Here is a 24,096-nt window from a genome sequence, read left to right as displayed (position 1 = left end):
GGAGAGGAGGCGGAGGGTTAAAGGTAGAGCAGTGGGGCTGTGGTTTGATGGTGACATCAGACAGGAGCCTTGTATGGGAGGAACTGTGAAGGGTGGAAATGTTGTAATCCACTTCCTGTTCTCATTAACTGTACGACAAAAGTGAATCCATTTTCAAACAGCACAGCACACTGCAGCAGCAGATGAACTGAGAACAACAAGATGTCAGTCATCCAGCAGCTGCAGGCCAGGTCCATTAAGCCATGTGCCTGAATCTAAAAGTCAAAATGTCCTAACAGTGTACAGTCTGCTTCTTTAACACTGAGTTTAAAGAGGCAGATTGATGTTAGCATCTGAACAATAAGAAGAAACCTGAAAGCTCAAAAAAAAAAAAAAAAAAAGTCTTAGCCCTACACTCTGAGAGGATGTTGAAAAAAGGAGTTTGGATATCATCCATGGCAGATGTCCCTAATTTTAGAGGAGCCTCACCACCGGCTTCATAGGAGCCTTAAATTCTTGCCTTTTCAGCATCAAAAATCTAAGCTGTAATAGCAGCTAGGCAGTTCTGAAGAGTTCAACAGATTGTTTGGGTTTAAGTGGGAAAAGAAATGTGCCAAGTGTCAGTGTTGTGCGTGAACAATGAATTGAACGAATCACTTTACAAATGATGAACGTGAACGTGAGCGGCATTCACTCACGTTTTTACGACAGTTTTAGCTCACGTTTTATTTCAGTTTTACGGCACACTGCATAACGTCTCCATAGACACGGCCCAGCTTGGCTGATGCAAGCGGTACAGACGGTATAAACGCATCTGCCACTGCTGAAGCCAGTTTGTTTGAGCATTATATTTATGTACGGATTTTAAACTAACAAATGTCTGTGTCAGTGGTATACAATAATTCATTTAGTTGGAAGTGGCAATGATTTGGGGCTGGTGACGGATGGGTAGAAGGAGGTTCTATCGAAAAAGAACATCGGCCTATTTATTTAAAATAAAAAAAATAGTTCGGATTTGGAACTGTGAACTTAATTTAAGTAAATTTTGTTCAATTTCATCTGTATGAACTGAACTTGGAGCTAGTTCTTTTAAAGTGTGTACTGGTACAACACTGCCAAGTCCACAAATCACCCAACATCAAGCATCATCTCATCTGACCGATCAAAGGTAATCCAGTACTTTGACTCTGCCATGGTTGGGAGCTGGGGGACATGTGGATGGACCATCCCACCCAGACTTTATCAGCTAGTTCACCATGCATACTGCTAAGCTGCAGTTAGTGGCATAACCTCAAGCTTTAAAATTGCAATACTTATGACTATATCACAATCCATGACATCAGATGAGATAAATACTATGTGATCTGGTCACTAAACGCAGGACTCCCACAGGAAAATTACAGCTATTGCTGTTTGCGTGAGAGGACATTATCAACCACGCCTATTTTATTATTATGAAATGGATCTTGTTCTGTGGAGGAGGGGCAGTAGAGAGAGGAGGGGTATCTGATCAGCTCAGTCAAGTGACAGAAAAATGAGAAGCAAAGTTTGTCAATGTAATCTTCAAAATAAAACCAAAAAAGTACTTAAACACATGTTCAGCAAAATGACTTTTATGTTGAAAATCCCAAGCGGAAGCTCCGCGTCTCATTACGGCTGATGTGACGCATCCGTTACTCGACTGTGACTCTCCATTTTGAAAAAAAAAGGAAAAAGATCGATAGGGGCGTGGAGCACCGAGCGAGTGTTGTGAAGAAAATTACCTAGAGTTCGGTGAAAAAAGAGAAGAAATTAGTGTTTAAAAGCCGAATTGCATTTGTATTCGTCGAATAAGTCGGTAAAATGGGAAACTGCCACACCGTGGGACCAAACGAGGCCCTTGTAGTTTCAGGTAACGTTAATGCTGTTTACACGATGTAGTGTAGCTCCTCTGGCTCCTATGGCTCCTGCCTGCCTGCCTGGCTCTGACGGCTCGATTATCGGCTCACAGACTAGGAGAAAATAATCACAACAGTGTCCTAACCGTTAATCGAAAAGTATATCTTAAATGTGTTAAAACAGAAGCTAACGTTTCGGGTAATATTACAGCAAATCACCTAACCGTTTACTGTACTTTAGCAATTGACAGGTCCTGTCCTCAGAAATATGTCTGTAATGTTCACTTTATAAATCCACCTGTTTAAATATATTATATCATTGCCTTAATGCGTGTTCACGTGTCCTCCCAGATGTGCGTGTGGTTGGGATGTGATCAGTTTTGCTTCGACATCTGTTTACACTTTGGGTTTTAAGTGAAACATTTTCTCATGGAGCTTCTTTCACTTGTTCACTTTATTATAATAAAACAGCCATCGTCGAACCATTTATACGAATTGAAGTTTATAAGAAGGTTAGATTTAATGGACTTATTTTATACTCTTTCTATCTGAGGAGTGCTGGTGCATATGGCAGCTCTCTTCTGCAGAGGGAGTAACGTTACAGCTAAATTAATTAAATTACAAGGCAGACGCAGATAAACTCAAGTTGTTTCAGTCTGGTTGGCAGTAACCATCAGTTTATGTCTCTAATACTCAGGACACAGGACATCCAGGACTTTTCTTAATCTCAGGGGCCCCCCATATAAAAACTCAGAGGCCAGACCCTCATTTTTCTGTTAAAGTTTTGGACCCACAGATTGGTGCTGGGTCTTGTTTTAATCAATATTCTCTGTAATGTTGTAGGAAATTAACATCTGAGAGTCGAATCTCAGATCGCACTCAACACTCATTCAATGCAGAATCACTAATTTCTATGTCATCAAGTAAAATCAAAACTGTCATCTTTCTGCACTCTCCATTGATCTGATATGGATCCCGGTAAAACACTATTAGGAATCCCTGACCTTTGCCTCTATTGAAAAAAAACAAAACTTGGCTCAGTTTCTACATCTAGTTTGGCAGCATAGTGAACAATAGATTTTTATTACACCTCTGTAACAATCTGTTAACCAACTTAAATTCATAATTCTTCACGACTTTTATGATGTTATCTTTAATCATTTTACTTTCGTGAAGCACTTTGTGACTGCTTAGTGAAAGGTGCTATATTTAATAAACTTTACTTATTTACTTACCAACCACTAGTGATGAAGAAAAAACAGAAACAGCTTTGGGATTTGCCCTGGTAAGCAAACTTAAAGAGTTTGTCAGTCACCACAGAGAGGAACGTATATTGAGAGCAGAGGTGAGTGGGCATGAGTTGCACATCCTGATCCCAAGACTGATTCATTCCACAGTGTGAAACGACTTTCTGTATTTTGAGGAGGAGGCTGGGTGCCAAAGTAAAATTTCCTTTAATGGCCTATTGCGAAATATGTGAAAGAACAGCGCCTTATCTGCGTGTTGTGAGTAAAGGCTTGCATTACTTCTCAAGAACAAAGCTCTGCATCAAGAAAACTAAAGTTGATGACAGGAATTTTTTTAGCTTGTGTAAATACCCATTCATTTGCATGGTAGCCCCTCCCCCCACCACTCTGAATGCAGCCAGGAATCCCAGTAATGCCAGTGGTAGACTACAGCAACTGCTACAAATAAAATGGTCTGTAGCTCCAAGTCTTTCTATAGGCCATCAGTCTTACGGGCTGCCACTTTGGTTGGCAATAGCATTTGGCAGGAGTCAGGTGTATTTTAATAGTAAAAGCCTGTTTTTCCCACATTCCTTTATGGAAATACCCCTTCTAATATGTATAAATTAGATTATCTTAAGAGAGCATATCCAAAAACATCCTTTCATGATATACATTCTCCTCATGATCAGTCTCGAGTCAAAGTTTCAAGATTAAAGAGGGCAAAACGTAAAAATGAAAGTTTAAATGAAAGTAAAAAAGTATATTTAAAAGTTATATTTAAACACTGCAAAAATGTCAGACATTGATCTGATGAACTGAAATGAGGCAAGAACATGGTTAATGTGTCAACATAAAAACCTGCGACACAGATGAGCTCAGTAGGTCATTGTTATAAACTCAAGTTGAGAGTGTAATTCAGTTCTCCGAGTACTCCGAGTTTTCCTGGGTTGCACATTGTAATGCTGCTGTTTCCTGTGGCATATTGTTCAGTCACACCCAGGAAGTACATTATGTCTGTAACATGAAAAGTGTGCCCGAAAGTGAGATTTCTGCTTTAGACTGAAAATACTCAATATTACCTTAAAAGACCTTTTTGTTTTGGAAACATGAGCGATGTGTATGGCCCGCTGTAATGTGTGGTTGTTGGTAAAGATAGACCAGCTCCTCCCCCTCCCCTGTCTGTCAGTTAACACGTGACAGCTGGGAATGTCACACTAAACACTTGAGATTAAACTATCAATCCGAGGCCGCTGAATGGGACGGGTATATGTTGCCTAACTTAACTTGCATCTCATGTGAAAAGATCTGACATTCACTTTAAAACTGCTGTTACTATAAGTTGTCCATTGCATGCATGCAGTTTTTAAATGTATTGTTCCTGTTGTGCTCTACATGTCCTTGCAGGAAAATAAGAGGGGGTGTAATGCATAGAGAGAACTGTTGGTTTGAGATCGTCCGGAAAGTTTAATAGAATGCACAGTGCATGTTCTGAAATCACATGAATCCCCACAATCAGATAAACCTCATGCTACACCAGAACATCTCAATCACAGTTTGCTGTTTTGCGATACAGTGAATCACAACATGCCGCCAGTGTGTGAGTGGGAGAGAGGTAAAATGTAATCAAGAGATTAAATGTGGCATCGGAAAGCAGATATAAACTACTTTCTTCTGGTGTGACACCACAGGAACAAACACCGAAAAGACTGTGGTTGAGTGGGAGTTCTTTGTAGCACATGATCATCTTCCTTAGAAACTGCACAACATGAAAACTGGGTCACTGTCTGATAGATCTTTCTCAATGTTTCTCCAACACTTTCCAAATAAACGCTGCTGCTGTTGTTAGATGTAGGATTATATATTTATGTATTATTATAAAGGTGTTCCTTGCAGTGTGCTGTTGCACGTGCCATGTGTGGATGTGTTGAATTAACTGCATACAGAATATTGTTTTCCAGCCGTTTAAGAAAGTAGGCAGCGCAGGCTGTTAGCTGGTGACGTAAATGTCTAAACAATCCAAATGAAATTGCTGCTGTAATGTGCTTATTGCATATCGCCTGTTGCATTTGGCCTTGCTTTTGTTCTGACTGTCATTCACTGATGCTACTATAGCTTTTTGCTACTTTGGTTGTAGCATGTGACATCCATTTTATCTGTGTTGTTCCAAAGGTGGCTGCTGTGGCTCAGATGAGAAGACATATGTTGTGGGAGGCTGGGCCTGGGCCTGGTGGCTCATCTCTGACATCCAGAGGTACGTCATGTCTGCTCTTGGCTCCAAACCAGAGAATATGCATAAATGTCCCCAGGCAATGGAGTGTTAGATGGCACAAAGTGCTCACAAACTTTCAATTTCAGAACAGGGTATCTGCAGGTCCACACAACAAACTTACCACGAGTTTGAAAAAAAGGGATTATTCAGTTCCAAAGTCCTGCTTTCCATATTTCAGTTACAGACTCTTTTACCCTGCAGGTGTCATAAGCACAGGAAATAATTAACAGTCTTCTGCATAATATACACAAATGTATATATTTACCACAATATGCAAAACATTTAAAAATACTTTTTTATATATTTCTTATTAAGCGCAATAACACTCCATGTCCCTTGTGGGAGCAAGCTTTTTTTTTCTGACAATTAGTTTGGTAAAGCCAGAAACATCTGGACAGCTAATGGTCAAATTACCATGAATTTTCATATAGAAGTTTAAGACTCCAAGTGGATATTTCCTCATGTTTCCACTTCCTGACTTTTCCTCTAATGCTGCCATTTAGGTTTTTACTTGTGAAACTCTATCGACCCTCTGTCATTGCATTTGTTGAGTGCTTGCATGCTCCTCAGCAGTTGATTTCTCTCCATTTTGGACACTTCATGAACCAGCATTAAGCACCAGCCTCAGGCCATGTGTCAACCTCACACATTCACACAATGCTATATCTCTTCATTTATAAAGCAGATGCAATTAAATGATAAGGCTGATGATATTCTGTTTCGTTTATTGTCAACAAATCAAATGAAAAGAACAACAGTGAATTGATCCTTGAAGTATTGCCTTGGCAGCCAAATGTTATTTATTCCACTACAGCAATAAGTCACACTATTGAACTTGGGCACTGTAGTTTATTGTGAATCAATCACACAGACACTGTCCTATCACACAAATGTGTATTAATCCACAGCTAAAATAGATTCTAACAAATGCACTGTACTGAGCTTTTTAAAATTTACACACTGAGATCTGATTTTAAAGATTTACACCTTCAATAGAAACAAATGGGCTTTTTGCTGAGTGCTACACATAGAAGGAAAATGGTAAGCTATGGTATATGGAAAAAACCAGTGCATTGTTGGTTTGAATATTTTCATGGACTTTGTTAAAAGTAAGAAAAATAACAAACATTTGATAATCAAAAATTCTTTTTTTTTTCTTTTTTTTTCTTTTTCACTTTCCATTTTGAAAACAGTCTTATTTTAATTTCAACGTACGATTTAAAATGTGGATGTTTTTAAGTTTGGCTTTGCAGATACCCTGAAAAAGTTAATTAAGAAAAGAGCCATGGTTCTCTCTTTCCTATCCTTGTACAGTCCAGTCAACTATAAACTAGTTATGGTGAATTGACAAAAACAACACCAGTAGTAAAAACTAATGTTTGACAGATGTGTAAACGCAGCGACTCATCACTGTCCACTGATTTCAAATGTAGCTCCAACAAGCAGCTTCAGAGATAACACTGGAAACATAAATAGATGGTAGACAGCAGCGAAGTCAGGGAACATTACAAACAAAATATTTAAAAAACTATACAAAAAATATCTGTTGAACTACCATTTGAACCACTGACAATGAAAAAAAATTAAAAATAAATTGCATATTATTCATTTGACAAAAAAACAGACAAATGGAATTTGTGTTTTTATTTAACTGTCTCTGCCAGAGCTTGAAACCAGAAAACGAAATCTGTAGTCTGATCTTAATCAAGACCAGTCCTGAAAAGAAACAAAACCTGCAGCTGAAACTGTGACACTTTGTAGACCTCCACACTTTTTGTTTGAGCTTGAACCCACAGAGAAGCATTAAGCGACCTACTCTAAAATGTGCTCATTAACCCTGTAAAATGTCAGGGTTGTGGCACAAGCCGCTGATTTAATGTCAGTGAAGCAGCTTTTATCTGCAGCTTTCGATGAGACTATTTCATGTCTGACCAAAAGGATGGGAAATTATCTAAACTCAGTTTTTTAAGTGTATTTATTTTTCACTTACAAGTCTCAATTTCCTAATTTTCAAAACATCAAGCTGTTGCAAAAATTAACAGTAATCTAAATCTAAAATAAAGTGATCCGTGATCATATTTCTTGTCTCTGCAGCTCCTGGTTTTAAACATGTTATTCAGTGTTTTCCTGCCTCTTTGTTTCTACTTTGCTAACCTGCTTTGCTCTGTCTGGTGTCGGTCTCGCCCTGTCTCAGCCTTACTGTGTCTCCTTCAGGTTACCCATTTCCCATTAAGTGCTGCTCTTTGACTTTAGTTGCTAGGAGACGTAATGGTAGACCTCAGCAAATAAAATAAAGTTGATGCATGTCTGGATTTATAAATCCTCATTTAGAGACAAGTTGTCCCATGAACCCCCTCTCGTCTATTTTTATTCCACATGTTGATCGTGTGCAGTTTGGTCAACATTTCAGATGTTTTCTTGGATGATGAGAACAGGAAAGATGCTTTTTGCTCCTCTTCAGAGAAGTGACCACTTGAGCTAAAAGCCCTATGTGCATAAACCAGTAGCTGGATGGCAATATAAGTACAGAGGGAGGGAGTGTGGCTTCCCGCTCGTGCTGCAGTAATCATCTTAATGTCCAAGCCTGTGACTCATTGATCCAGTGTTTCTGGAAAGAAAGGGGAGGTGGAGCTTTTAACCAGAGAGTCTTCTTTCCAAGTGTTGCTGCAGTCATCCTCCCATATGTTTGACTCCGACAACAGGTCAGGATTTATTGTAAAGGAACGGCTCTGTCTGTTTTATCAGCTTTGAAACATAATCTCACATAAACAATTGAACCAGACTAATATTGAAGCTCAGGATGTGATTGTTTGTAAAGGACATTCTTGTGAAATCTCCATATAAATGTAATCTTGGAGAGTCACTGGGTTCAAGAATCTTGTCAACACTGACTTGAGTTTTTATCTATGGATCTTGCTCCTTGTCCCAGTTAATTTAAATATTTGTTAACAGAGGGAAGAGTAGCTCTGTTGTAGCTGTGACAGGTTTTGTAAGAGGCATCACCAGCTGCATGTAGATACGTGAAACAGCCTTTGGGGCTAAAAGCGGAAAAACAGGAGGTCAGATTGTGTCTTTTACCCCCTCTCTCCTTCTTCCTCTTGACCTTGGTAACTGACATTCCTAACAGCTGTTGTCCAACTTACTGTTTTGCCTCTGCTACTCCCGCTGCCTGCCTGCGTAGAATGTCTCTGGAGGTTATGACCATCCTCTGTCGCTGTGAGAATATCGAAACCTCGGAGGGTGTTCCCCTGGATGTGACAGGGGTGGCTCAGGTAATGCATTTCAAAAGACCCTAAAAAAAAACAAAGCAGTGGCTGGTGCTCGAGACCGAAGGACAACCCAGGAAAATGGTTCAACTAACAAGCTAACTTTGTCTGTGTTTGTTCTTCTGATCGTCATTGCTTTTTTCTTCTGCAGTCAAAAGGAGACAATCAGCTGTCACTAACTTGGGCTTCGCCATAAAGCTGAACTCTGAGTCACCTTTGGCAACGGGGTCACTAAATGAATGCTATAGAAATGGCTAAAAAAGGATGTGAGCAACCAAATGCAAAATGCAAAATTCAGTATAATGCAATACGTGAATGAATCTACATTTGAGACAAAAATCTAAATCCTACAAGATTTGTATTGTGGACAGCATCTCATTTTGCTCCGTTGTTAGTGATCTGGAGTCCTTGGGTGAATGGTTTCACTTTGTCCTGTTTTTTTTCTTGTGTTCTGGCCCTTCCCTTCATTTGCTTTTCCTCCGAACATGTCAATTTTTATTTTATATTTTTCCACATTCTTCACAGGATAACGCTTGAGATTATGACCCTGCAGCCCAAGTGTGAGGATGTAGAGACAGCGGAGGGTGTAGCTATTACTGTCACTGGGGTGGCTCAGGTAAATCACCACACTTTTCCGGGAATGCCAGTTCAGACTCCACTAACCCACACACCCCCTCCATCTTTCTTTTCTCTGGCATCACCCCATAACCACAGCAGAGGTGGTCTTTCATACAGAGGGCTCAAGTTAAGATGTTCACCTGTACTTTTGGTAAAGAGACATGAAGATGTACACACAGATGTTGGGTTATTTGTTGTTGCATGATTTATCCCTGTATCCGGGCAGAATACATCCAGTTAAACTAATCTGACCAAGCTGCACTCAGACTGACCGTAACGCTGGTTCAAAAAAAAAAAAAACAGAGCCTTGTTATTCATTTCAATGAGAAGACAAAATTGGCACAATTCAGTTGGCACTTCCTGGTTCATGTTTCATTGTCTCACTCCTATCTGTAGCGGCACGCCCACACCATTGTAACCCCCTTGCACAGTGTCATTTTCAGTCTTTCAGTGAACTTGGTCCTAGTGTAACAGGAGAAGGGTTCTTTGTAGAGCCTGAGGTGCAACGTCGATGTGTTTTTTTTGTTTTGTTTTATTTGTATTTTTTGCATCGGTTTGGTCGTTCAAACCTGATCAGTGCCAAAATAAACTCTTTAGGTTAACAAGTTGAAATGATGAAGAGAAAATCCACCTTAAAATAAAATCCACTGTCACAGTCTGTTTCAGTAACTAGCAGCAGACATGGACACTAAATACAAAAATAATGATGTTATTAATTTATTGCACTTTTTCCTCAGAGTTCTTTACAGTATAAAAACAAAGGAAGCCATAGCAGATGATTACAAGCAAATGAAAATACAATAGTGGAAAAGAAACAAGCATACAGATACATATAAAGCAGGAGCCAACAAAACCAGCAGTTCAACAGCCAGTCAGGTATTTGCAGGATTGCAGTAATTTGGTCTTTTCTTTTGGGTCAGCAGCATTCTGCACAAGCTGCAGTCGGTTTAAATTGCTCCTGCACATTAAAGCAATCGAGCATAGATGAGATAAAAACACGTATTTGAAAGGACCGGATGAAAAAAACACTGGATTTTGCTGAAGCAGGAGTCATAGTTGTGCATCAGGCTCTGCCATAGAAAATGGAGCTACGTGTTGTCTTGACAGTGGCTACAGAGAAACCAAGTGGTCATGGAGACTGTTACTGGTCATCTTGGCCTGCTTGTGTTTATGATGCTGGTGGACTTAGTGAGACAAGTTGAAGAAAGGCTCAGTTAATCTGAGACGAGACGAATCTCTCCATCATCATTCTCTGTAACAAGGTCAATGAAAGACTTAACACAGTACTATGGGGAATATAATTAAAGCAATTTTAAATGTCATTGAGCAACACACGGCCTCTTGGTGGCTGTATCTGTCCAGGGATCGTCTGTGCAGTCAGTGATAACGAGTCAGTCTTGTCTTGAGTCTCAAGGAAACTTTTTTATGGTGGATTTTCAATTTTATAACTTAATCATAATATATCACTATTTTCTGCATTTCCATTCCAAATGAGATCCTGTTGTCGTTTCTCTTTTTTATCTGCATGCCAGTGCTTATTTAGTGTTTTACAATATGATACCTCATCATCAGTTCTGTATTTTGGTCACAGGCATGCCGATGTTCCTCTCCTCTGTGTTTTCCTACATGCATGCTGACAATGAGCCTACTGTTTGGAGCTGAACAGCCCCTCACTCTCACACAGTTCACTTCACAGAGAGGCTCATCATGCCACCATTTGATTGGTCCAACCTAAGCCACAGCCATTGTGGAGCGTGTGTTCCATGGTAACAGGCGTTGTTTGTCCTTCTAAAATTGAAGCGACACAAATGTTTAGACTCAGAGGAATTCAGCAGAAACCAGAGCAGAATGTTAATCGAGGATAAAGTTTTAACTTCATGTTGCCAATAATCCAATAATAATCAGTCACATTCTTTACAGTATCTTTCACCATGTGACTTTGAGTAGGATTATTTTTGTCTCCCTTGACATTTTACTGGTCAGTTTCAGTAAAACCACCAATTGAAGGAGCCAACAAATCCATCACCTTTAAAAAATATTTTCTGGCCTTTGAGGAACGACAAGTTGAAGAAACAGTTGTCAGGACATCTTTCTACTCTTCTTTTTCTGTCACATTTCCTTTACTTGTGCTTTTCAGATTTGTATATTCGAGTTTGAAGCAGGCAGGAGGAAGGGTGGTGTCACGGGTGGGATGGGAGGGTGGGGGCTGGGATAGCAGGTCAGTGAAGGGCAAGAAATTACCACTGCACACGAGCCCTTATTCTGGTCTCAGCCACAGTACGGCTCCCCCTGCTGTCCGTTTGAGCTGGCCTGTGTGTGGATGTGTGGCTGGGCTGCAGCCTTTTCTGTTTTCAGATGTGTTTCCTTGGAATGATGTCCATCCTCCCTGACATTGTGTCACCCTCGTTCCTGGTATGAGTGCATGTTGCAAAATAGAACCATGTGCAGACCTCTCGCCTAAGGACCCAGCTCACTCTCTCTCCTTACAGCTCCAGTGGAGTACATGACCCAAAACCTTCGATCTTACACACATTTTTGATTTCTGTACTGTCGAAGTGAGCTCTCATACTGCCCTTGTGTGAATCTTGTAAACCTCAGGTCATTGATTTACCTTTTCTATTATTTTAATGTAAATGACTCCTGATTTTTTTTTTCTCCTTTAGTTCCTTCAAAATAAATGATCCTGTTGATTGTTTTGCTAACAGGAGCATTCAGTACATTTCTGTGTTGTTACTCGAGTGTAGAACTAAATTCTACATTCTGTGCATCAACTTTTAGTGTAGCATTTTATTTATAATTATGTTAGTACAGCACATGCTTTGCTGATTATCATAAGGAACCGCTCTACTGATATTGATCAGCAAAGTAATAGCTGATTACTAACCATGATTTGAAGGATTCTGTTGTCTGCACTAAGTCCACTTATATTGTGGTTACAGCCACTATACTATGATGATTTATATGAGATAAGAATTCAAAATTCCCTTCTGAAAAATGATCCTAAAATAAAGTTAAATGTAAACTCTGAAGGTTTTTTATGAATTAGTTAATTATTTCATCTGGGCGTATAGACTGAGCTCCATGTCTATACTGACCTATATTTTCTAAACCTGTGTTTCATCAGGCATGGTGACTGTAAACAAGATAACAGTTACAGTGATCATCCCTGCAGCCCTCAGGATTTATGCATGTGCTGTGTGTCACTAATGTGTTGCAGACTTTGTAAGATTTTCTTAAATTCTATTTGTGTGTTGATTTCCCATTATGTTATACTTTCTTTTGTACTTTCATTTGTTTTCTATACATTACTGACGGTGCACTGATATGTGATAACTGATTAGATAGAGAATGATTGTTGGATGATACCACAAAAGCTAGTACATGTCATGTTTTGATGTGTGCCACACCTATGTTTGTGCTTGTGTTGTGCCTGTGTTTGTGTATGTGTGCTCAGCTGACGATCTTTGTCCATGTTGGCACCAGGTGAAAGTGATGACAGAGAACGAGCTGCTGGGTTACGCCTGCGAACAGTTCCTGGGAAAGTCAGTCGTGGAGATCAAAAGCGTCATCCTGCAGACCCTCGAGGGTCATCTGCGTGCCATCCTCGGTGGGTAGTTGCACTAATCTGAATGATCATTCCTAATTTGTTTGGTTTTTGTTTGGTTTTTCCAACATACTGTGGTGTCCTAAAGTCTGAGACCACTTAGTTTTTAAAACTATTTAAAAGTTCTTGGAAAGTAATGATAGAGGCAGATTAAGGGAGACACAGATGAGAGATGGCTTCAACAGATCCTTTTGGTCTATAACTATATACATATGTGTGTGTGGAAAAAGTTTATTTATCAATTTCATTCATAAAAATGGCAGTAAATAAAAGAAAACTATAACAAATCAATATTTGATGTGACCACAATTTGCCTTTTAAAATATAACCACTTCATCTCAATAAACTTGCATAGTTGTTCAATGTAATGTGCAGGTATATATATATATATATATATATATATATGCAAGGTACCAGCAGCAGTTGAAAAGACAAAAGCAGCAGCAGCAGGCAGCTTCAGACATTTCAGAGGCTGCTGATGAAGAAGAAGCAGTTGTGAAGGCAGTTTATATATATATATATATGTGTGTGGGGGGGGATTAGAGATGAAACAGTGAAACTAACAAAATGAAAATAATAAATAATAATAATAAATAAAAATACACAATACAACACAATAATAGTGACCAAAATTATCATGGATATCAATATTATCGCGGTGTTGTTAAACCAGAAACACCACGGCTACACTGCGCTCAGGGATGAAAGAGTCACACGGAGGCACCGACACTTTTACAGGACAACCAACCTGGTTTTATCCCGTTTGCACGGCGCTCCAAACAGAAAGGCAAACTCATCTGGGAGAGTAAAATGAGTCAACGACCTTCTTTAGGTTGGTTTTGCTCGCTGCGCATGCATCTGGGAGACTATTGCTGGTTGATGCCTTACAGTATCTAACGTGTGTTAAATTAACCACGATAATCAGCCGCGGTCATAGTGATAATTAAAATTTTAATAGACAATACTAAGGGGCTGCACGATGGTGCAGTGGTTAGCGCTGTCGCCTCACAGCAAGAAGGTTCCGGGTTCGAGTCCCGGCTCGGCCGTGGGATCTTTCTGTGTGGAGTTTGCATGTTCTCCCTGTGCCAGTGTGGTTTCTCTCCGGGTACTCCGGCTTCCTCCCACAGTCCAAAGACATGCAAAATGCAAAATGGGGACTAGGCTAATCGGATACTCTAAATTGACCATAGGTGTGGCTGTGAGTGTGAATGGTTGTCTGTCTCTATGTGTTTGCCCTGCGATGGACTGGCGACCTATCCAGGGCGTACCCTGCCTCTTGCCCGAAAAGATGCTGGGATAGGCTCCAGCCCCCCCGCGACCCTAATAGAGGATAACAAAATGAATGAATGATAATACTAACTGTCTGGCATTTTTACCATGATTTTCTGTGTCAATAATATTTTGGCCATATATTTTTGCGTAGTCGGTGTGCTCAGTAACAGTTTGGATCGGAGGGCACTAACCAATGTTTCTATCTTTTAGGCACCCTAACTGTTGAGCAGATTTACCAAGACAGAGACAAATTTGCCACCCTGGTGCGAGAGGTGGCAGCACCCGATGTCGGTCGCATGGGCATTGAAATCCTCAGCTTCACCATCAAGGTACAAGAAATAGAAACATTGAGTTTGCTTTATTATGCATTTACTGAAATATCTGCTTCCAATTTAAATGATAATAATTTAATGACTTACCAGACGAATCACATTTCTTCATCTGTCTAACAGGATGTGTATGATAAAGTAGAGTACCTGAGCTCACTCGGCAAAACTCAGACAGCTGCAGTACAGAGGGATGCAGACATCGGAGTGGCAGAGGCGGAGAGAGACGCTGGCATCAGGGTAAGAGCAGCTTTAAGACAAAATTAAAACTACAAATATGATCAATTAAAAAACATGTTCTCTGATTGCTAATAGCTAATTTATAGCACATTAGGAAACCAACAAACTGCTCCTAACCCATCTCCCTGTCGTTACCTTTTGCACACTGTCTTTTACAGGAAGCTGAGTGTAAGAAAGAAATGATGGACGTCAAATTCTTAGCTGACACAAAAATGGCCGACTCCAAACGAGAGCTGGAAATGCAGAAAGCTTCCTTCAACCAGGAAGTGAATACAAAGGTATAATAGATAGCTCTGAATAAATCCTGAACAGTCAAACATGAAATCATGGTGTGAACAAAAGCTCCTGTCGTCTCTAGAAAGCAGAGGCTCAGCTGGCGTATGAGCTGCAGGCAGCCAAAGAGCAGCAGAAGATCCGTCTGGAGGAGATAGAAATCGAGGTGGTGCAGAGGAAGAAGCAGATCACCATTGAAGAGAAGGAGATCGACCGCACGGACAAGGAGCTCATCGCCACTGTGAAGAGACCTGCTGAGGCTGAAGCCTACAAGATGCAGCAGCTGGCCGAGGGACAGAAGTGAGTGGATCACACAGTTCGCCTCACTCAGCACACACCACAGAAAAGTCATCATTATTTTACTTTAAATGTTTCTGTTCTCTGGGGAAAATGCTAATGACTTGCTTCAGTTGCAGATGTTTGAATCATTTTCATGAATCAACCTGACAATAGCAATCTGCCTCAAATTTAGCTTCCGCCACAATCCCTTAAACAGGAGAATCCATGGTGCACCAGGCAATAAGTAACAGTACGTGATGGTGCATCCTCTGTGCCGTGATCCGAGCTGTGTTTAGTCCCTGTTCAGATTCAATGACCGTCACGCAAATAAGTCACATAAAACTAGAGCATCATTAACGAGGCAGCTAGTTAATCACTTACTCACCTCGACTCACACTGAGCTCCAGTAAAACCAGGAAACAAGAAAAAAAACACTGATGACACTCGTCCTTTGAAGACTCAGACCGTAATATCAAATATCAACACACGCAGCTCCTTTCAACATTTAAACACGATTCAAACATACAGCAGTTGGTTTAATCAGTTTGGAATTTGCATATTTTTGACCTGCAAGTCAAACTTATATATATATATATATATATATATATATATATATATACACACAAGAATGACTGAATAGACCTTTTGATTTTCATGGTAAAAATGTGGAGTAGACTAATTACTTTAAACATTACAGAGCTGTACGTGACTGCCTGCTAATGTAAGTAAACACTAAACAGTCCTCGTCATGCTTCTCTAACACGACCCCAGGATAAAGAAGGTGCTGACAGCGCAGGCAGAGGCTGAGAAGATCCGCTGCATCGGTGAGGCAGAGGCCGCCTCCATCGAAGCGGTGGGAAAGGCAGAGGCTGAGAAGATGAGGCTGAAGGCTGAATCCTACCAGCAGTATGGAGAGGCCGCTAAGACAGCTCTGGTCCTGGAGGCCCTGCCCAAGGTCTGTGATATACATTTATACACCTCTGGTTTTAAAGGAAATCAGCAATATCCTCACCAGGAGAGGGTTGGCACCAAAGTCATCTCTGTGTCTTCTTGAAACAGCTTTTTCCTAAATGCTAAAATATGAGAGTCGACCATTAATAAAAAGTAAACGCAGTGTAACAGATAATCATAGTGGATGTAATTAATATAAGAAATATTCTTTACTATTCTGAAGTTGGTATTGATTGTTATACGTCAACACCAACAAACGTCTCATCGGTCAAGTCAACCATGAATCAGCAGCATGAGGAGAGACTGCAGCTGTCTGTCCTGTGTAAACAACAAGTCCCAGGGGAGGGAAACGATCTGCCGTCGTCGACACTTACAACCAGCACATTTCCTCATGTTTCCTTCACACGCCTGCATCATTAAATACATGTATCATTAAGATGAACTAACCCCTCTGGATTAGAGATACTACAAGTCCAGAGGCTAATCCCCCACACTGTCTCCACACAGTGCTTGTTAAAGCATTAGCATGCACACTGGTGACAGCTACAACCTATGAGACACAGATGACTTTGGTTCCAGTGCTTTAGTCACATGTTGGTAAAGAGGGAACAGAATGAATGGTACAGTATACACTCATGTCAGTTCTTGTCGGTCCTCACATATATAGATGGTGAGGAGTGGAGGAGTGTGTCGTCAGTGAAATAACAAACAGATGCTCACTTTGTTTTATCAGATTGCCAGTAAAGTGGCTGCGCCGCTGTCTAAGACCAACGAGATTGTCATCCTGAGCGGAGAAGGCAGCCGCGTGACCGGAGAGGTGACCCGTTTACTAGCTGAACTCCCGGTCTCCGTCAACGCCCTCACCGGGGTGGATCTGACTAAGGTGAGAGTGGCACTGTTCTCCACAAGCGTTCATATATCACATCTGATTCCTCCTCTGAAGCTTAATCCTTGTATTGACTCTGTCATCTTCAGGGTCAGCTGGGGATGGGTACAGAAGCCTGGTATTAAACAGGCTAAATTCTTAAAGACTGTCATATCGATAAGCTCCGATGTTATCAGCTCTGCTCTCCGTACTGGAGAAATTATGAAAATAGATTTTTATTTATTGCGACATAACATCCCTACATGTGTGAGCTGCTGGTGAACTGCTGCACCGTAAAGATACTGTCCAAAAGTCCCGTTGTAAATTGTTGTGTATTACATTTGTTTTATATTTCCATCATTACAAAATCAGTCTGTAATAGTGATCTGCTCAAAACGATACTGTTGAAGTTTGCTACTCAGGAATCTTAATTGAGAACATATGAGAAAATAAAGCAATGTTAATTCTGTTTTTTTAAATAACAAAAAGTACCGATAAGAGAACTGTTTAAGTACCAAATCGATCCATAAGCATATTGATAAAAGTATTAGTGTTAAAATCTGCCCTGAGGCTCAGCTGTCGACTTGCTCATGATCACTGGAACATTTGAGCGTTTGAACTTCTTGAACAAAAGATAAAACTGTTGACGCATATCATTTGGTAGAAATTAAAAACATTATTACAACAACTGACCTCAGGGCACAAACACCCACCAACACACAACAAATCGCCATGTTGCCAAGCTGCAGCCTCAGACTGTTGCCTCATCATTCAGGTCCTCAGAGCCTCTCCTGCTAAACAGCACCAGAACACAGAGAAGTGTAGGAGCAGATACATGGAGAATCTCACAACCCACATATGAACAAAGTTTAATCATTACGCCTAAAAAGTGAAAATCTTTTTTGTGCCAGTAGTCAACAGTTTGCTAACACGGGTCACTATAACAACTCTATTAGGTGATTGTATGTCAGTGTTGTGTTTTCAGCTTGTTCAGCTGCTGGCTAAAAATCAGATTCATTTTTTCAAACCAGGTCTTTTCATCATTTCTACACATTTCATACAGTCTTTATTTGTGCATAACATGTTTACCTAAGCTTAAAGTTACTCTGCACCATTTAGGCTATAATTAATAGTTTGAATTTAAATGTTTTGTGCAAATGCACTGATTTAATCAATGCACATTTATTTTTTCAGTATCTTCCCCCTGTTAGTCATGACTGGCCATCAGAGGGCGCTGAAGTTACTCTTTAAAAACCTCCTCCCATACTTGACCTCTCCATAAGTAACAGAATTCAGAGGATTAATGTGTCCAAAAAACATCCATGATGTCATACTTTTTTTACTTGGCAGCAGTCCAATATATTTCCATCAGAATAGTATGTGATGTAATGTAGAGCTGTAGTTTCTGACTGTGTGACCTCGCCGTGCACTGGGCCTTATGTTCTTTACTCTGTTAAAACCAGCTCATCCCTGTGATCCACAGATCCCTCTGCTCCAGAAGATGACCAGCCCACAGTGCCAAACAGCCAACTGATGAATCAGGCCAGAGACTCGTTCCTCTGAATCCTTCGACATGTATCTGCCTCAAGAATGAAAACATTATTTTCAGCCTCTGACCCCTTATGCAACTGCCTTTGACCAAAAGCCCTCGATACCAACCGAGAGGGTTTTTGTATTTCTAAGAGGTTTTTTTTTTTTTCGAGAAGAAAAAAAACAGGGGGCCCTAACTTTTAAAGGACCAGACTTTATGTATCTTCAGTTGTTTTAAGTTCTTGTTTTAGACAAATTGATTTTTATCGTACTGCACTAGTTAGACATGATTAGATGCTGAAGTCCTGTTCAGCCCAACAAGCAGAGTTGGCCATTTTTGAGAGACAAAAGTCAGCACTTTTGTCTCTTTTTGAATGTGCTGGTGTTTAACGTCATCTATGGGAGGAGAAACACCACAGTCTTCAGTAGTAGGTGCTGCAAAGAATCTGAATACTGAGCTCCTCTCCAGAGCTGTAACTCTCTGCCTGGAGTTTGGAGCGCTCCTCTTCCCTGTCAGCTCTTCTGACATTTATTCACCTTTGGGAGCAGAGTGAAGCGTGCCAGCTCCTGCCTGCTCTCTAAATGATGATTCATCAGATGCTCATAGCTCAGCTGGTGCAGAAGCAGAGTGAGAATAGTCTGAAATGAATAACCTTTATTTCCTCTCAGCATTTAAAACAGATTCTTACAGATAATTTAGACTTATCTCTTAACTCAGAGAGAATGGATTACCAAACCGCTGTTACACTTAAGGCTCACCAGATCTTCACCCACTGTGATTGTAAGATTTACACTAGATTACAATATCTGACTTTTGAATCATTTGTATGATAATCCTTACCTCGTGTTATTTTGGTCGTGTTGCGTGTCTTCTCGTTCTGTTGTGCAGTGCCTGTTCACCACTCAAGTGCCCAAACCTCAGGACAGTGGTTTGGCTGTAGTTGGATTTATGTCAGTGTATCACTGTGTTATAGTTGGATGATGTTTAAATATTCCTCCCTGTTCTCATAGCGTAAACTAATACTAACAATAGTATCTACTTTTCATTTTCGTCACGTTTGGACACAAACGCTAAGCAAAGCAAACGCAGAACACAAGCCATACTTAGAAAAGATTAGCCTGAACAGAGACCCTGGACGCCTGCCAGGCTTACTGAATATTTCCACATTACCTCAAGTAGCACTTGGTAGATATTCAGGGTCTGAGCTTTAATTCACTTTGTTAGTCCTCTCTCTCTCTCTCTCTCTCTCTCTCTCTCTCTCTCGCTCTCTCTCTCTCTCCTCCTCAGCCCTCGTCCTCTCACATGTGCTAGTGTGTTTCCTAGATGCTGTGTGAAATGTGCACTTTTGCAGATTGTGTACATATTTTGTAATTTTAAAGAGTAACCCCCGCACTAAATTTTAAACCTCTGTGGGTTGAAAGCTGCCACGGTGTTGCACCTCTGACCACATCCGGTCTGTCATGACGAAGCAGGAATTTAATGGAGGGAAGTTGGGAGAATAAGCATGTGATCAGGTGGTAAACATGGTGTTTGTGCTCAGGTGGTTTTCGGTTAAGTTGAGTGTATCAACATTACGTATGTGTTACTTTCTTCCTGCTGATCAGGTCAGTCTAATTACTACATCCAGTTTGTTGCAGTCACTTAATCTTTAGAAGCGAGCGATCGATGCAACGGTTCAGCGTTTCATCATCACTGCGGTGAGGGAGCTCAGGGTGCAACAGCTTTCAACCTGTAGATGGCAGCGTCTCAGCACGATCGAACGCGTGGTACTCCTTAAAGCAGTGAGCCATTTGTTGCCTGTCACAAATCTAACCTTCATATTTCCATATCAGCCTCTGCTGTTCTGCTTCCCTTCCTATCCACATGTTTCTGTTTGGCTGCCCTTTTGTTTCTGGTGAATCATCGTGAATGTTCATTAACCACTGCTCAGAGTCTGTGACGTTTAATATTTTTGTTTTATTTTGACGGTGAAGCTATACTCGTGACATTTTTCTTATTTTCTGTGAAATAAACACAAGGCTTGTGGCTTGTTTGGTTTGAGCAAATATCATCTTGTTTCTGTTTTTGACACAAATGCTCCAACTCCTTCCAAATTTTTATGTGTTTCTGCGGCTCCTCTACTCACTGTACATGTGTGTGAAAACACTGCCTGGCTTTTTGCAAATATAATAATATTACCAACCAGATTCTTTCCCATAATTTGAAATGGCCAGTAGCTTTTTTTACAAGTGATTAATAGCAACTAATATCAGTCATTAGTCACTGAAACCTGACAAAGATCACCTGATAATGGATACACTGCCCGATTGTTCGCGCTGTGCTCGCTGACCGCAGCCTGGCCGAGGCTCCAGTGCCTCACCTGTCTGTGGCCAGGTGAGGCAGAGGATGACTGACATGTCTCTTCCTCACTCAGACATCAACATGAAACCTTCACACGCCTGATTGAGCGGCTGCACCAGTTTCTAGCAGTCCACGTGTGAACTGTAAAAACTTGATATAATCTTTTGCAATGTTCCGTTTACAGAGAAAAGCAGATTTTATTTCTCAACACGGTGCCTTTGTTAAATAATGTGGAGGTCTTGATACTTAAATGTGCGGTTTGTTAACTATCAATCATGGAAATACTTATGGGATATTCTATCATGAATTTACTGTAGGACAAAGACTGACTTGTAGAATATATCAACTTTATATAATATTCAACTGTATGTTTAGCGCTTTCTGCTTTTTCTTTTACGTGCTTCATGACATTCAGTAAAACGACTGTATAAGGGAACACAGATATATCTTCTTATGACATGATGAATAGAAATGTAGCATTAACTAGCATTTAACAGCTTTTCATGTAGAATCTGGACCTCTTCAATAATGAATTTTTTATTCATTATTTTGGCCGTTATATCGTGTGCCAAAAATACATTTTCATACTTCGCCTCGGCTAATGAGAGCAGCAGCAACTTCCTGTTACTCCAAGTCGCATTTGAGAGGCGAATGTGGTTAAAGACCAAATGTTACACACCTACCTGCTCCTGTCCTCGTCTGCATCTGCCTGTCTGTCGTCTAACATGGAAGTAATCTGTAATCTCCATTAAAATGATGTATGGATTTATCTTGTGGCTTCTCATGTAACACTGGCCTTTGTAAAGCTGATCCAGCATGGCATTTTAAGCATGTGTTCATGTATCCTGTGTTGTGTGCCACCTTATAATAAATGCTGTACCACCTTCAGTCGGCCTCAGCGTCTGTTAGTGAATATTAAACCAGGCAGGTTTGATTTGGCAGCTCACACAGATGAAAGATTTCACTGTCTGCACAGGAGGAGAAACATCACATCACAACATATTCTGTACATGTTCATTTAAAAAAAGAAACATGCAGATATTAAATATCCAAACATCCAAACATGTAGACGGATAAAAGGCTGCGGATCACCAGGAGCAGATGTCTCCTCTGGTCAGTGACCTCCACCAGGCTGCACATGCTCAGTCTCAGAGGTCAGAGGTCGAGACGCTGGTGAAATAACCACGGCTAAACAGTTAAAAAAAAAAAGTTTAAAATCCCAGTAACTTCCAACACAATTTAATGACACTATATTAGTTTCTTAGTGAATTAACAGACAAATATTGAGAGTGTCATTAAGAGATTTCTTAAGAACTATAGTAACAAAACTACACCTGAATATAACGACCGTTTCTTACTTGTATCACAAGCTATAAGTCTGTTTTTTCCAAGCAGGGTCAGAGTCAGACATGCTTTACGTCCCGTCTCATGTTCCTGTTTCCAGATTGTCTCATTTGCATGGACTCTCAGTATTTATTAGAGTTTTATTAACAGTCTTGTATTAATATTTTAATATGACAATTATACCTGAATGACTATGCTTCCCATTTCACATGTTAAGTGTATGATTTTAGAATTCTAGACGCATTTTATTAAAATCGCTGTTGTTGGTTGATAATATAGTATTTTATGTGTCTAATGACTGTCTGTGTGTAATGTCTGTAAGAGGTGGTTATTTATACTGTTGCTCGTTTGTGCTCTGCTGCTTCATCTTGCACAGCTACACAAACTAAATAATGCATTTTGCTTTCTGTTCTTCTTCATGATTCGTGTTGGATCTTGAAAACGCTAATTTTCTTGCTTTTCTTGCTGATGGAGGACGTGAGCGTTGATCCTGACCCAGACACAGTTCAGGTTCAGCCTGAAGAGGGCAGTCACACTCAGCTCATTAAAACCCGACTGAGAACACCCTGCAGCAGCAAAGTCCAACACTGCTGTCGTTAATGAGTATAAACCACTAAAAACTACCAGTACTACTCCTGTATAACACTGGTGTTTCTGAACTGAAGAAAAATCACACTTAAAGCGACTGGGAAGCTTAAACAGAAACATTATATGAACATCATATATCATCTTTGATGTTGTTAAACTTATATTATAAGTTAACATGATGTTTAATGGGAGTTTTGCTGCTTAAAAAACGAATGGAAACCAGTAGAAACTGTTTCACTGACGCCTGAACAGACAACAGAAATGATAGATTATAGATTCATTATTAAATCATTACCTAATACACAAAACTTTAATTTTACATTTCATTTTCATTTGACTTTCATCAATAGGATATTTTGTCCAGTGTCAGTCTCTTCTATATTTTGTGCCTCGGCTCGTAACATTGAAGAACAAATCTTATTGGTTTATTGGTTCATCGAGCTCCAAATGCATTAAAGCGTCTAAATGGAGACATGATCCAGTTTATGTTTGAACTATTTTTGAATTTGAAGGTCACAAGTTAAATCTGAGGGGTCACGAGATGATTAAGAAGAAGAAACAACCGACTGCTACAAGACAAATCTGTAATCATTGTTTTTAACTTTTTCTGTATATATGTGTTTATATAATGTAAAAATATTTTGAAAAGTAGCTGGTAATCATAGTTGTTGGTTTCCTGTGATGGGGTAATAAGAACAATATTTCCCACTGGAATATTGTGTAGTAGAATTATAAAGTAGCATAAAAGGTAAAGTACAAGTACCTCAAAACTGCAGATAAGTACAGGACGTCAGTAAATGTTAAATAAAAGTAAATGTTAAGTAAATGTACTTAGTTGCATTCCACCACTGCTCATCTTTCATAAACACACGCTGTGGTTTGACACAATTTAAAGCACTTTTTTTTCCCCATAGATTAGAAATAAGTGTGAAATTAGTGCAAAGCATTCAGCTGCCACACTGCTCATGTCCCAGAGTCATTAACAACATCCTGGAAAAAGTCGTACACAACTCAGTAGCAGTGGCTGTTGTGCCAGTTAAACCAAACACATGTGCAGCCATGTTTGTGCCCCCCCCCCCCCCCAGAGGACACAATCCTCCTCCTAATAAAAATAAATGATGTGGCTCAAATTACTCCCGACCAGATGTTTCATACTTGTGAAATGATGGTGTGAGCTGCTCTCGGTTAATGACAGATGGATAAAAAGAAAAGTTCAAACAGGAGAGGAAAAAATGAAATTCTCAC

At 40.1% G+C, this 24,096-nt stretch overlaps 1 protein-coding gene across 1 annotated transcript; it reads left to right on the top strand.

Annotated features, from left to right (window-relative positions):
• The first annotated feature begins 1,675 nt into the window (after positions 1-1,675).
• LOC111663896 (flotillin-2a) lies at positions 1,676-21,807 on the top strand. Its single transcript, XM_023418275.2, has 11 exons — positions 1,676-1,870; positions 5,255-5,336; positions 9,146-9,236; positions 12,722-12,845; positions 14,325-14,443; positions 14,567-14,680; positions 14,839-14,958; positions 15,039-15,253; positions 16,004-16,187; positions 16,917-17,066; positions 18,532-21,807. Exons 1-11 carry the CDS (start codon positions 1,822-1,824, stop codon positions 18,580-18,582), a joined length of 1,299 nt encoding a protein of 432 aa, XP_023274043.1. The 5' UTR covers positions 1,676-1,821; the 3' UTR covers positions 18,583-21,807.
• Positions 21,808-24,096: the final 2,289 nt, after the last annotated feature.

Source organism: Seriola lalandi, unplaced genomic scaffold, assembly GCF_002814215.2.
Source record: "Seriola lalandi dorsalis isolate HSWRI2012SDOR001 ecotype SW California unplaced genomic scaffold, Sedor1 jcf7180002054581, whole genome shotgun sequence".
NCBI classification, from domain to species: domain Eukaryota; kingdom Metazoa; phylum Chordata; class Actinopteri; order Carangiformes; family Carangidae; genus Seriola; species Seriola lalandi.
Note: the sequence above shows the minus strand (reverse complement) of the source record. Positions and strands in the feature narration are given on the sequence as shown.

What these genes read in the sequence shown, in the direction of transcription:
- LOC111663896 (XM_023418275.2), top strand. Translation starts at nt 1,822, where the DNA reads ATGGGAAACTGCCACACCGTGGGACCAAACGAGGCCCTTGTAGTTTCA. An exon ending in AGAGAGACGCTGGCATCAGG is followed by an intron (nt 14,681 to 14,838) that starts GTAAGAGCAGCT and finishes TGTCTTTTACAG; the next exon opens with GAAGCTGAGTGTAAGAAAGA. An exon ending in TCCTGGAGGCCCTGCCCAAG is followed by an intron (nt 16,188 to 16,916) that starts GTCTGTGATATA and finishes TTGTTTTATCAG; the next exon opens with ATTGCCAGTAAAGTGGCTGC.